Source organism: Esox lucius, chromosome 20 (genome assembly GCF_011004845.1).
Source record: "Esox lucius isolate fEsoLuc1 chromosome 20, fEsoLuc1.pri, whole genome shotgun sequence".
Taxonomy (NCBI): domain Eukaryota; kingdom Metazoa; phylum Chordata; class Actinopteri; order Esociformes; family Esocidae; genus Esox; species Esox lucius.
In genome coordinates this window covers 36,866,739-36,879,898 of record NC_047588.1, presented here as the reverse complement: position 1 = coordinate 36,879,898, position 13,160 = coordinate 36,866,739, and the positions used below count along the sequence as shown (strand labels likewise).

At 44.8% G+C, this 13,160-nt stretch overlaps 1 protein-coding gene across 10 annotated transcripts in view; it reads left to right on the top strand.

Moving 5' to 3' along the window:
• Nucleotides 1–13,160, top strand: part of tns1b (tensin 1b) — a 142,643-nt gene that overhangs the window by 23,166 nt on the left and 106,317 nt on the right. For all 10 annotated transcript variants that reach the window (XM_020041125.3, XM_020041122.3, XM_020041120.3 and 7 more), the window contains exon 2: nt 8,257–8,371. In XM_020041125.3, the coding sequence (XP_019896684.2) occupies nt 8,257–8,371 (115 nt within the window). The remainder of the gene's footprint in view (nt 1–8,256; nt 8,372–13,160) is intronic.

Genomic DNA, 13,160 nt, shown 5'->3' with positions numbered 1-13,160 from the left:
CACACCCTTCCCAGTAGTAGCAGATGGACCTGCTGTAGTGACCCTACTATGGGTCTTGTTAGCCTCTCAGCCAGACACATGTTGACCCATATGAGAGATGCTGGGGTGACTAGATCTCAGCCAGGCACATATTGACCCATATGAGAGATGCTGGGGTGATTAGGACAGGTTGTCCAATTATCTCACATTGCTGGACAGCTTGGATGTGATCGTCAGCTCATGCTTACGCACACATTTCAGACATTTTCGTGTGGGGTTAGGTGTTTTTTGCTAACACCTACCCTGACCTACTGTATAACAAACTGTAACTAAAACGTGCATCCAAAAATAGCCTTTTTACTAGCTGGTTCTGGCTAAACCCCCCCCCGCCCCCTCAGTGTTATCGATCAAAACGGGGTGGTCATGATGTTCTGAAGCAGTAGAGTTCTGTTACGTGAGCTCATAACAGCCTTTTCATTTGTCCTGTTTATACTCCATTTGCATCAACACATTTAGTGGGCATCAGCACATGAAGGAGGGCTGCGCACAGCAGCCTGGCTGAATGCACTCCACTAATGGCTCCACAGTGGACCCTATGAGTGGGTGTGGAACTGTCTATTACCTCTTTAGTAGGTTTTCCCAACTCTTATCTACTCCTGGGTTTCAACCACATAGCTGTGTGTGTGTGTGTAAAGTGATAAAGTGTGGTAAAACTAATAAGCGTATGGAAGACAGAGAGCACGTAAGCTCAAACACGCAGACTCTATGAAGTGTGTGTGTGTGTGTGTGTGTCTTGTATTTCTGGTATTTGTGAGTCTTGGCCAGTCTGAGTGTGTGTGAGCATTAGGTTGTAGGCCTGTGAGAAACTGAGGCAAAGTGTGTAGCGAGGTACTGCGCTGTGTCAGAATACTGTGCTAGTTCTCACATAGTTTCGATGGCCATTACCTTAACTGTTTAAATTCTTTGTGATTTTGTGGTTCATTTGTGGATTATAAAACAATGTTTGACGTGTTTGAATGTGTGGGACCAGCAGTTTTTTGGGTGGTAAGTAATTGGCTGATGCATGGAGCATCACAGCCTGACAGCTAAGACTGAAATCAACTGCTACTTGTGTACGTTTGATAAAGTAAGGACCCCTCCCGGGAAAGTCATTTTTATTTTTATGTATTTGGAAACATGGATATTAGAACTAAATCTGAACCACATTCATTGGTTAAGGTAACCCAATTTAATAAATTACACAAACATGTTTTACTTTGAAACCATTTATGCAATGAATGAATAAGCAGAAATGCAATTTCCTTATGTGGAAGAATTTAATGAAACCTTATTTTACCATCACATAAAATGACTGAAATTTGAATCAGGTGCAAAATGATGTGCAAAGGATTATAAAATCATTACAGTAACTTGGGAGTGTCCAGTCCAGCCCCTTGTCACATCAAGTCAAGATAAAAATATCTTTCTGAGGCCCTCGGAAGAAAGACTGTCCATGTCCATGAGCCTGGGAGGGGTTACAAAGCCATTTCCATACTGTCCATTATTCCACTGTTTGAAGGATCACCTACAAATGGAGAAAATTCCAGACCCCTGGCAAACAACACAGGACAGGTTCCCCCAACACATTAAGCCCCACATTAAGCGGACTAGTAGATGTTCATAGACATCTTTAAGAACCCCGGGGTTATGATGAGGGATCTACTGATGGTGGCATGAGTGCACGAGTCAACTGCCAGAGACTGCACGAACTTGGCATACATGGGAGGTCAGGAAGCAAGAAGCTTTTACCCTCAAACAAGAATTTTAGGCACAACGTTGCCAGACAACATCTGCAAAGACCAAAGTTAAATGTGAAAGCTGTTTGGCCGCAATGTCAGGCGCAATGTTTGGAGAAAACGAAACACTGCCTTTTAAAGTGACTTACACACACAGTCAAATGAGAAAGTCTGAGTGTTTCTGTGACCTGTGGAGCCGTGACTTGGTCAAAGTTGGAGAACAGCTTCTCAAGGCGACCTTATCCACCAGGAATGTATCTCGGTAGTAACTGGGACTGCAGCCCTGTTGAGGTACAGTGAGGGGAGGCCATTTCAGCATGCTGTTGCTGCAGTGCATTCAGTTTACTTGGATGTAATTGGGTTTGTTTCTGGGTGATTTATACTTGGGCTCTGATGCTGTATGACTCCCCTGGAGCTCTGGATTTTTAGTCTGGGTCATTATGACTCCAATCAGCCCGTTTCTGCGTCTTGTCAGCGCCGAGACCAGCAGATAATTCTGCTGGTCTCACACAGGCATCGCTGAATTCGTTGTTGATTCCTCCTCTCGGCGTGCTCCATCTGGATTAAACTGGACATATTCTAATAGTTCTACCTGCAAGGCTAGTTTTCATGCTGTGCAGCCATGAGTAATCCTTAAGATCCATGGAAAACCTTAAGATCCATGCAGTATACTGTACATCCCAAAAAGTAAAGGCTCCCAGTGGATTCTTCCAATTGAAACTGAGGGCAACTGTAAGTTCTTTGAGGAACCCATAAACTTTTTAAAGTGGTTCCTCAAATTATTGATAGGGGTTCCCACCAGTCTTCATGTTAAGACACCTTTATTTTTAAAGTGTTTGCAGAGGAGACACGTAGACAATGTCACTTTTTCCCACAGAGAAGCAGCCTTGGTTTCTCCGGAGTGCTGCAGTCTGTTAGGAGCTATGACCCTCAAACCAAACTCCCTCTGTGTTAGGAGTCTCCATTGTGTATGTGTGTGTGTGTGTGTGGCCCAGGGGGATGGTACCCTGTTCCCAGGAGCTTAGCGTCTCTGCAGGGGGGCTGTGTGTGTGGACCCTGGCCTTGGCCCCCGGGGATCTCAGGGTGCCTGTTTCCAGCCGTCTGGCCGAGACCAGAGAGAGGGAGGAGGGCGGATGGAGCCACCGGAAGGCCTGGGGCATTTGGATGGTTGGCATCACTTTGAACGGACCTCCAGACACCCTGACGGTTGTGAATGTACCCAATGACTGGCCCCTACACCCCCTTCTGCCTCGCCCTCCCCCACACTCTGTGGTGCCCCCCGTATCCCAGAGTCCCCCCCACTTTCCTCCCCTCTACAAACAATAAACAAACCCAGCGAGCGGCGGCTGGCCTCCTAATGAAGGGGGAACTAAGGCAACTGGGCTGTATTGTTACAGCCGTGTATTGACATCATATTTTGGGTAAACAATGTCTGCCTCACATGGCTGAAAGCATTTGCAGGGGATGTTTGTTTGGTTTGTTAAAGACCATGAGCACTTGACTAAATTGCTAATAGGAACCATGAGGTATTGCGCTAAGAGCTCAGCCACCCCACTGCCCCCCTCGCGCCCCAAGCCCCCCCTTGACAAAAAAGAAAAAAAAAACAAGACTGACATCTGAGGCCCCTGCAGGATGGATTAAGTTTTTCTGGATTCTCCTCCAAGTCTCTTTTCTGTGGAGAATAGTGGAGGGAACACTACAAGTCTGTTTTTTTTAAGGGGTCATGGGTGCGGTTCTGCTTCTCACTCTTAGAGGGGCGCAAATGCCAGGACTCCCCCGGGCTGAATGAACTGAGATTGAGACGTTCTGTTGCTTCTCTTGCTTTGGTTGTCGGTGTGTGTATTCACATGTTCTGTCCGTCTGTTGTTAGTGTGTTTTCTTGTATTTTGTCGGTCTGTCGTTAGCGTGTGTAATAGCGTGTTCTGTCATTAGCGTGTGTATTCGCGTGTTCTGTCCGTCTGTTGTTGGTGTGTTTTCGTGTTTTGTCGGTCTTTCGTTAGCGTGTGTATTTGCGTGTTCTGTCGTTAGCGTGTGTATTCACATGTTCTGTCCGTTTGTTGTTAGTGTGTTTTCGTGTGTTTTGTCATTCTGTCATTAGTGTGTGTATTGGCCTGTTCTGTCATTAGCATGTGTTTTCGTGTGTTCTGTCTGTCTGTTGTTAGTGTGTTTTCGTGTGTTTAGTCGGTCTGTCGTTAGCGAGTTTATTTGCGTGTTCTGTCGTTAGCGTGTATATTCGTGTATTCTGTCATTAGCGTGTGTATTGGCCTGTTCTGTCATTAGCATGTGTTTTCGTGTGTTCTGTCTGTCTGTTGTAAGTGTGTTTTCATGTGTTTTGTCAGTCTGTCGTTAGCGTGTGTATTCGCGTGTTCTGTCATTAGCGTGTGTATTGGCCTGTTCTGTCATTAGCGTGTGTATTCATGTGTTCTGTCTGTCTGTTGTTAGTGTGTTTTCGTGTGTTTTGTCGGTCTGTCGTTAGCGTGTGTATTCGCGTGTTCTATCGTTAGCGTGTATATTCGCTTGTTCTGTCCGTCTGTTGTTAGTGTGTTTTTGTGTGTTTTGTCAGTTTGTTGTTAGCGTGTGTATTTGCGTGTTCTGTCGTTAGCGTGTGTATTCGCGTGTTCTATCGTTAGCGTGTATATTCGCTTGTTCTGTCCGTCTGTTGTTAGTGTGTTTTTGTGTGTGTTGTCAGTTTGTTGTTAGCGTGTGTATTTGCGTGTTCTGTTGTTAGCGTGTGTATTCGCGTGTTCTGTCGTTAGCGTGTACATTCGCTTGTTCTGTCGGTCCGTTGTTAGTGTTTGTGTTTGCATGTTTTGTCGGTCTGTTGTTAGTGCGTGTTCACGTAGTCCGGTCAGCCTGTTGTTAGTGTACGTATTTGCTTGTTCTTTTGGCCTGTTGTAGTGAAAGATTTTTGTGTGTGTTTTTGTCGGCCTGTTATTAGTGGGTGTATTCGCATGTCCGGTCAGCCTGTTGTTAGTGTGCGTATTTGCTTGTTCTTTTGGCCTGTTGTAGTGAAAGATTTTTGTGTGTGTTTTTGTCGGCCTGTTATTAGTGGGTGTATTCGCATGTCCTGTCAGCCTGTTGTTAAGTGTGCATATTTGCGCATGCAAACGCCCGTGTGTGTGGTGTGCAGGTTTACGTGACCTTGCTCTCCATCTGCCAGAGTGTCAGAAACAAACCTGCACGGCTTCCTTTCTCTGGCAGGCTACGGAGGCAATTTATGAGCTGTTCTGTCATGTACAGTAGGCAGCGTACACATGGGTCAGGTGGTCATGCATACGTTGGGTGGTCATGCATACGTTTATATTGTTGAACCAAAACTACACTGTTCATAAGGAACAGATCCTAGGAGCTAAGTTTCTATAGCGACCATGTCAACAGACTAACTACGTGGCACCATGTGTGTAAGCTTGGTTTAAATACCATCCCACACATTATTTGGGTGATTTGATTTGAAATCCCAAACATCACTTGAATTATGTGAAACCGTGCTCCAGTTTTATCCGTTATACATTTACTTTAATCTGATATGAACAACATTTCCACACTGGATTAGGCCCCACTGACAATGAACCGCTGGTTTTCTGATCATAGTCGTATCCTAGGACAGAGAGATGACTGACATGCGAAGAGTTTTTGAGTGTCAGTTGAAGTCAAAGAGAATCCAGCAAGTTCAACGCTGAGACCAGAGGTCATCACCTGACTATGACTGCTGTGGTAATTGTGTCTCCATACTGCTTGTTCGAATGCCAATGCAGTGGCTGACTTTGGTTCTCTTTGTCAGGGTAGGTACAGGTCCCCCCATTCACTCTTTGTACCCTTCTCCTTGTTCAACATGTATCGGTAGGCTCCATTTACAAATGGTCGTTGATACCTAATTGTATGGCATGGCTTCTGTTTCACTACTGTCAAAATACTAAGTGTGCAATGCTTAAAAAACATGCAGGGCCTGAAGCAACCCAAAACATTTTTGCATTTGTTATCTCTTATAAACAGACTTCCTTCTGAGCAGATGACAGGCTGAGTGCTGACATAGAAAGATGGGCAAAGCTGTGCCAGGCATGTTCTTCCTGTTCCTGAGATGGCCATGCCAAGATGGCTGCCCAGCTCATCTGCAGTCATTGTTTTAGGCTAACCAGATTAGGCTAATCACATTGGGCCGTGGCAAGGCACGCCACCGAGACGGAATAAAGTGCCTGGCCGTCGAGGCCTCGCCGTGCGGCTCTGGCAGACATTTCCTGTCTCCTAGAAATGGAGCTCGAATGCAGCGTTGAGATAAAAAGTTTGTTGTTTACCATTTACCATGGTCCTCGAGCCATTGATCGTGGTATGGTTGTCCCTGGAATGGTAAAAGGTTGGAACACGCTGTCTTGCTTTGGCCTTCCAGGGAACATGTCTATCTACACACACCTTATGGAGTATCAAAGTGACAGGTAGTAATTTGATGTTGAGGCTGGTTCAGTGTTACAGTCGCTACTGAACACCAGCCAGTTGATAGTCCCCTTCTAAACCTCAACAGCCACTGAAATGTGCAAATGATACTGAGTAATTTTTTCTATGCAATTCCTGGAGATTCCCTGTCCTTTACTGGGTGCCATTCCCATGCCATAAAAAGCAGATTTCTAATGTTGAACGTGCCAGAACCATGGCTTCTATAAACACTGTCCTGTGAACACACGCTGGCTTAGTGGAAGCCTGATGAATATAATGAAGCCACTCCAACCTGTGTGTTCTGCTTAGAAAAGTAATCAGTAAGCCCTCATCTCATCTCAGCGTTTACGAGCTGTGTTTAATGTGTGTTGGCGTGGCTCGATATCCTACAGAGTAAAAACTCAAAGGGGACACAAAATGGGGACCAGGGATGACCCTCGCTTCGACATCTGTTACCTCCACCCCCTCCTGCCAACTAGCAGTTTAGGCTGACAGGAAGAAGGGAGTTGAGATGTAATTAAAGATGAAGGAAAGCAGTGGGGCTGGCTGGCTGTAGACAAGCAGATTCTGTCGGGGAGACTGTCTGGGGAGACTGCGATACAGACTCTGTCAAATATAGGAGTCATCTCAGAGGGTTTACATAACACACCTGCAGACCCTGAAAATGAGCTTGAACAGCCCGAGGTTATGTGCTGATTCATGTTTTGAGTAGAGGAAGTCAGTATTACTCCCTTACAGAGTGAAGCCGGAGGACGAATCTGAAAATGTTTGCACTCATTTTTGTTTTTATCTCAAGTTAGGATTTGAGTTACAAGGCAATAAGACTTCCAATAGACAGTAAGGGTTATCAAGACAGGTGATCAAGACAGGAGATCAAGACAGGTGATGAAGACAGGAGATCAAGACAGGAGATCAAGACAGGTTATCAAGACAGGTTATCAAGACAGGTTATCAAGACAGGAGATCAAGACAGGTGATCAAGACAGGAGATCAAGACAGGTTATCAAGACAGGAGATGAAGACAGGAGATCAAGACAGGAGATCAAGACAGGTTATCAAGACAGGTTATCAAGACAGGAGATCAAGACAGGTTATCAAGACAGGAGATCAAGACAGGTTATCAAGACAGGAGATGAAGACAGGAGATCAAGACAGGAGATCAAGACAGGTTATCAAGACAGGTTATCAAGACAGGAGATCAAGACAGGAGATCAAGACAGGTTATCAAGACAGGTTATCAAGACAGGTGATCAAGACAGGTGATCAAGACAGGAGATCAAGACAGGTTATCAAGACAGGAGATGAAGACAGGAGATGAAGACAGGAGATCAAGACAGGTTATCAAGACAGGTTATCAAGACAGGTTATCAAGACAGGAGATCAAGACAGGTTATCAAGACAGGAGATCAAGACAGGAGATCAAGACAGGTTATCAAGACAGGTTATCAAGACAGGTGATCAAGACAGGTTATCAAGACAGGAGATCAAGACAGGTTATCAAGACAGGAGATCAAGACAGGAGATCAAGACAGGTTATCAAGACAGGTTATCAAGACAGGTGATCAAGACAGGTTATCAAGACAGGAGATCAAGACAGGTTATCAAGACAGGTTATCAAGACAGGTTATCAAGACAGGAGATCAAGACAGGAGATCAAGACAGGTTATCAAGACATCAGTAATCGGTTGACCGGGAATCATATGCCCTCACTGGTGGGCACGCCAGCTCAGGCTACGGTGGTCCTTCTGACACTAGTCCACAACATTTTGTCCATAACATTTGACTATTGTCACCATTGCACATGCCTCTGTCCATCCATCACATCGCAGCTGCACAGTGCACAGTTCAGACTCTGAAATCATGTTGAGGTTGGACAGGCAGGAGCACCTTGTGACGTGATCGTCTGACCGATCAGACGCAACACAAAGGCTGACAAACCACGCCGACACTGACGATTATACAAGTGTATCAGTGTAATATATTAACAGTAAAATGAAAAAGACCAGTTGGACATGCAATCTCCCACCACCTCTGCACCACCTTAACCCTGTCCCTCTGTCTTCTGCTGTTTCAGCCTGAAGAGCTGGAGGGGCTCCACTCACACACCTTCCGGGTGAAGACTTTCAAGAAGATCAAGAACTGTGGTGTTTGCAAACAGGCCGTCAGCCAGGAGGGCCTCATCTGCCGAGGTAAGTCTGGACCGTGTCCCTCGTGTCGCCGCGGTAACCAGTGGTTCAGCCAGGATCATGAAGTGGTCATAGTGATTCATTGTGCTGAAACTGTTTAATTAGCCTTGCAGGTTTTCGATTCACTCTGCCAGTTGGCTCATCGGGTTTTTAACCAGTAATATTTTGAAGGCTATGCACGTATGGAGGATTGAACATTTGAAGTGGCTGGTTATTCCTTGGAATAAGGCAATCAAAGAGACCATAAACTATGTGATAGCAGAGCTCTGTGAATCATCAACAGACAGCGCACTATTGCTGCCTGGGTTTTGGCAATCCCTTATCTTTAACACACCTCCTGGCTAGACAAGATATCCACAGAGAGTGGCCGGACAGATCTACCCTGCTGGCGTTTGTAGGGATACGTTCTCAACAGGCTCCCTGGCGGGAAGCTGGCTGCCTGTTCAGCCTTGGATCCACAGGGAACATACAGGGCGTTCCTTCTTCACTCCCTGCAGGCATGGTATGGGTGTCTCTCACAGCTTATGGAAACAAAGACGTGTCCCTGTGGCCCTGTGCTTTTGTCCTAGAGGGCCATCGTTTACAAAAAGCAGGCATTTCGCTGTCGCCGATGATTCTTCATCAGCCACTAAAGATTGTTCACGTAATACCAATCGCCAAAGATTTATTTTCTTGGAAAGCAGCCATGTTGAAATAATCATTCATCAGTAGAAAGCTAATGGTTTGATGCAATGGCTAATGGTTTGATGCAATGGCTAATGGTTTGATGCAATGGCTAGTGGTTTGATGCAATGTGTGATTACCACTGCGTGTCTCTTTTAATAGATGTGTTCTAGCCTCCTGCTTTTATAACTATATTACAGCCTGGTGATGAGTCCGTCTGTTATATTTAGGGTCTTGTCCTGAGTCCAGTATATGTTGCAGCTGTCTATTCCTGCTTTCCCAGGGTGACGTCCTCTTAGATTACATTGGATCAATCTTCACGGACCGCAGTCTCCTCTCCATCACACGGATCAAACTCTTAGGCCCTTACCTACATGCGCGCGCGTGTGTGTACGCGTGTGTGTATTCATGTGACTACATGCTGATAGGCCTTTCATGACACTTCAGCACCACGGTCAGAAAAGACAGTGCCTTGTCACTCAATCTGTATAAATAGCATGTGACAGAGGCTCAGATTGACATCCAAGACATTGAGTTGTTCAGTGTGTTGACTACAACATAGGCTTTAGAGCTCAGTGACCGGTCCCATAGAAGCAGCTGAGAATGGTAGAGTGCCTGTGTGTGTGTGTGTGTGTGTGTGTGTGTGTGTATGTGTGTGTGAGTGAGTGAGTGAGGGAGGGAGTGTTTGTGAGAGAGAGGGGAAGGAAGAGAGAGAGTTTAAAAAGGTCTGCATGTGTGTCTTGTCTAATTGGGGCAGATTTATTAGGGCTAGACAGTGGCCTCTCAGGAGAGTACAAAGTGAACAATAGGCCCACTCAGACAGCAACACACACACACACACATACACCATGAAAAGATACAGCCCAAGATGGTCTGAACTGAATCCCATTGGTCATGTCTAAGTGGTGAACTGTTTATACATAAACCAAAATACTTCTTCTATACAGTTATTTACTAAATGTGAGGACGGGCAAAGTGATTCTGGTATACAGAACAGATAAACAGGACCATTGGAAAGTATTCAGACCCCTTCATTTTGTTGTGCTATAGACTAACTTGGGTTGATTAAATGTTTTTGGTAATCTACTCTAAATACCCCATAATGACAAAGCAAGAACAAGGGTGTCCCAATTTATTGTAAATTTAAAACAATTGGAACATCTGCTGTGCATTTACTCAGACCATTTATTCAGTACTTTGCTAAAGAGCAATCACTGTTTTTCATTTTCAGAAAGTGGGCTTTTCTAAAAATCTTTCGCTTTGTCTTAATCAAATATTGTGTTTAGATTTAATTAATCAATGACTTTCCGAAGGCACATTATAATACACATTATTCCACTGACTAACACACAAAATGCTTCCGAGACATCATGCCATACCTATGGTTCCGGTCATCATCCGAGACATCATCCGAAGACCAAGGTTCCGGTCATCATCTGAGACATCATCCCATAACCAAGATTCCTGTCATCATCTGAGACGTCATCCCATAACCAATGTTCCAGTCATTTTCGTCAAGGCAGAGTGTACAAGATGGCACAGATATATGAAATACAAAGCTGTCAGAGTATGTCTATGAGGCTAACCTTGTCATCTCTGACTGGCTTACGGGGTATGCCTGGCCTGATCGGCTAGCCTGGGAATCTCTGACTGGCTTATGGGGTATGCCTGAAAATATGCCCTGGTCAACTCTGACTGGCTTACGGGGGTATGCCTTGCTTAAACGCCATAATTTTCAATGAGAATTAGCGTGTGTAGCTTGTTGCTCCACTGAGCACTGAACAGTACTGTTCCAGCGCATTGACATGATTCTATCGGAATGCCTTGGCCTGATGAAAAAATACTCAGCTACTCACACACTTACTTTTACACAGACATGCCCACTCGTATTAGCTGTTCAACCGTTGTCTGATTGATTTGATATGGAGATTGAGTTATCTTGTCTCAACATTCCTCGTTACTGTATAAAGAATAGTCCATTGTGTGGTTTCACTAGTTTTGTCTCAGTGCCTGTGGCTGTACATGACGCACACAGAGCTATAGGGCCTCAGTTTCACACACAACCTGGTAGATTGCACAACCTTATTAGATCAACTGGAGAAAACCTTGCATTCTACTGTTAATCACCTGGTTGATCCAAGACATTTCAGGTCCATGTCCCTGATAGCCCAGACATATTGACGTTTTTCCTTATCCGTTGATTGTCACATGATGACGATAACACTGCATGGCTAAGCTTTGGCAGAAAGGGACCTCTAAGGACAATGTTGAATGTCTTCTATCGAATTGCTGTTAGTCTCTCTAACCACCAGAGGGCAGCAAAGCCACAAACATGCTGCTTCCATCAGCCAGCAAAACGGTACACCCACCACGAAGGAGTTCTATGTTAGTGCCAAACAACTTGATAAACATAGTTACTGTAACTCAACGTGTTTTCTTTGCCTTTATTTTTATTGAACATGTGTGACTTATCCATCTACAGTAGAGCCGCATCACAGCCAGACATGAACAAATGTAGTAGCTATTATGATTACATTAATTTAAACATCCACATCCGTATTCAGATAATTCAAAACATTACAGCTAATCCTCCGCATGTCTCCTACACGTGAGCTGAACTAGCCGCGAAAAACAAAGGAATTTCTGGCGAACGGCGCTGACTACATCGGCTAGCGGGGAACGGTAGCCACTGTGCGGTACCATGGAAACCTGTGTGTTACTCACAACACACATCCCCTTAGTCCCGTTTTATCCCAGGAATAACACGCGCTGCGGAGTGGTCCTGTTGGACGGAGCCTCTCCGTGACTCCGGCCTTTTCACCCAGGCGGGAGGTGGAGCAAGGTATCAAAGGGAACATCTGATTCAACAAAGCAGTTCTGATACGTCCTATACATCCCCGAGTCCGTTTAAAAAACGTACAGAGTTATGGAAGCGATTGTTCCGGACATGCCTATAAGCTTCAATGGCGACACACAAACACGTGCGCACACGGTCACACCCGACAACCGCACACCCACGTACACACTGTATCACAACAAAACACACGTTCACAGATTTTTGGAATAAAATATCCCAATCAACACATGGATTATTCAGGATATTGTCTACCGCTCTGGAAACCACTTTATGGGAAGAACTGCCTCGGCCACTCATCCCTTAACACCTCAATGACCATCCATGACACCCATATTACGTAAGGGATGAAAACCGAATTTATAAAAAATACAAATATAACGTTCGTCGTTAAGGGAAATAATGGACGGCGCAGTGGATCGAGGCTGGGAGTACATTTTTCCATGATGTTGTATAGAATGTTGGTACATATGACAACAGCATAAGCAAACTTTACCTTTATCATGAACATCTGTCTGTCTGTAGAAAATAAAACATGGAAAAGCATACATTCATAAATAAAACCCATAAATAGCCTACAAACTAAAATATAATTTCTGCTAGAATACGTTTGCGTAAATTGTTGTTCATTTGAAACTGGATAAACGTAAGATATTTTTTTCATTTTTTTTCCTGGAATACCTCCAACTGTAGTTGCATTCTTGAAGTATTCTGCAATACAGTGTAAAGCCCCTTAACACCTGAATTAGCACGAACGATCCGGGCCAATGAAACATAACATGCCCAAATGAATGGCGTGCCAGGGTGTAACTGTTGACTGTGACACAGATGTAAGATCTTAATTTGAACCTGTGGGGTGCGGCAAAATTCCACGGCCGCGGGTGTTGTTAGTGATTAAACTGAGTAAAATCAAGGTGTCAGAAGACTCTTTAGACCTAAAATACAAAGTTTTAAATTGCCCGCTGTCCTCACAGACAATCACACACATGCCTCCATTCCAGCCTATCCCGTCCGTTAGCCGTCATCTGTGGGACAGGTCTGTTTGTGTGGTTACTTGGTGTGTTTGCGAAACCAATAGCCCAACTGTAAACATTTACACTGCTGCGTCCTCATCGGCCTCATTGAGAGATGGTGGTTTGGAAATGTGGAGAGCTGTGATAAGATGTGCACACAGATTTGGGTGTCAAAGGGCCGTTTCAGTGTTTTGTGTGTGTGTGTGTGTGTTGGTTTCCATAGCCTTTTCAAGACCAACATTTCCTGTCATAACATTAAAAA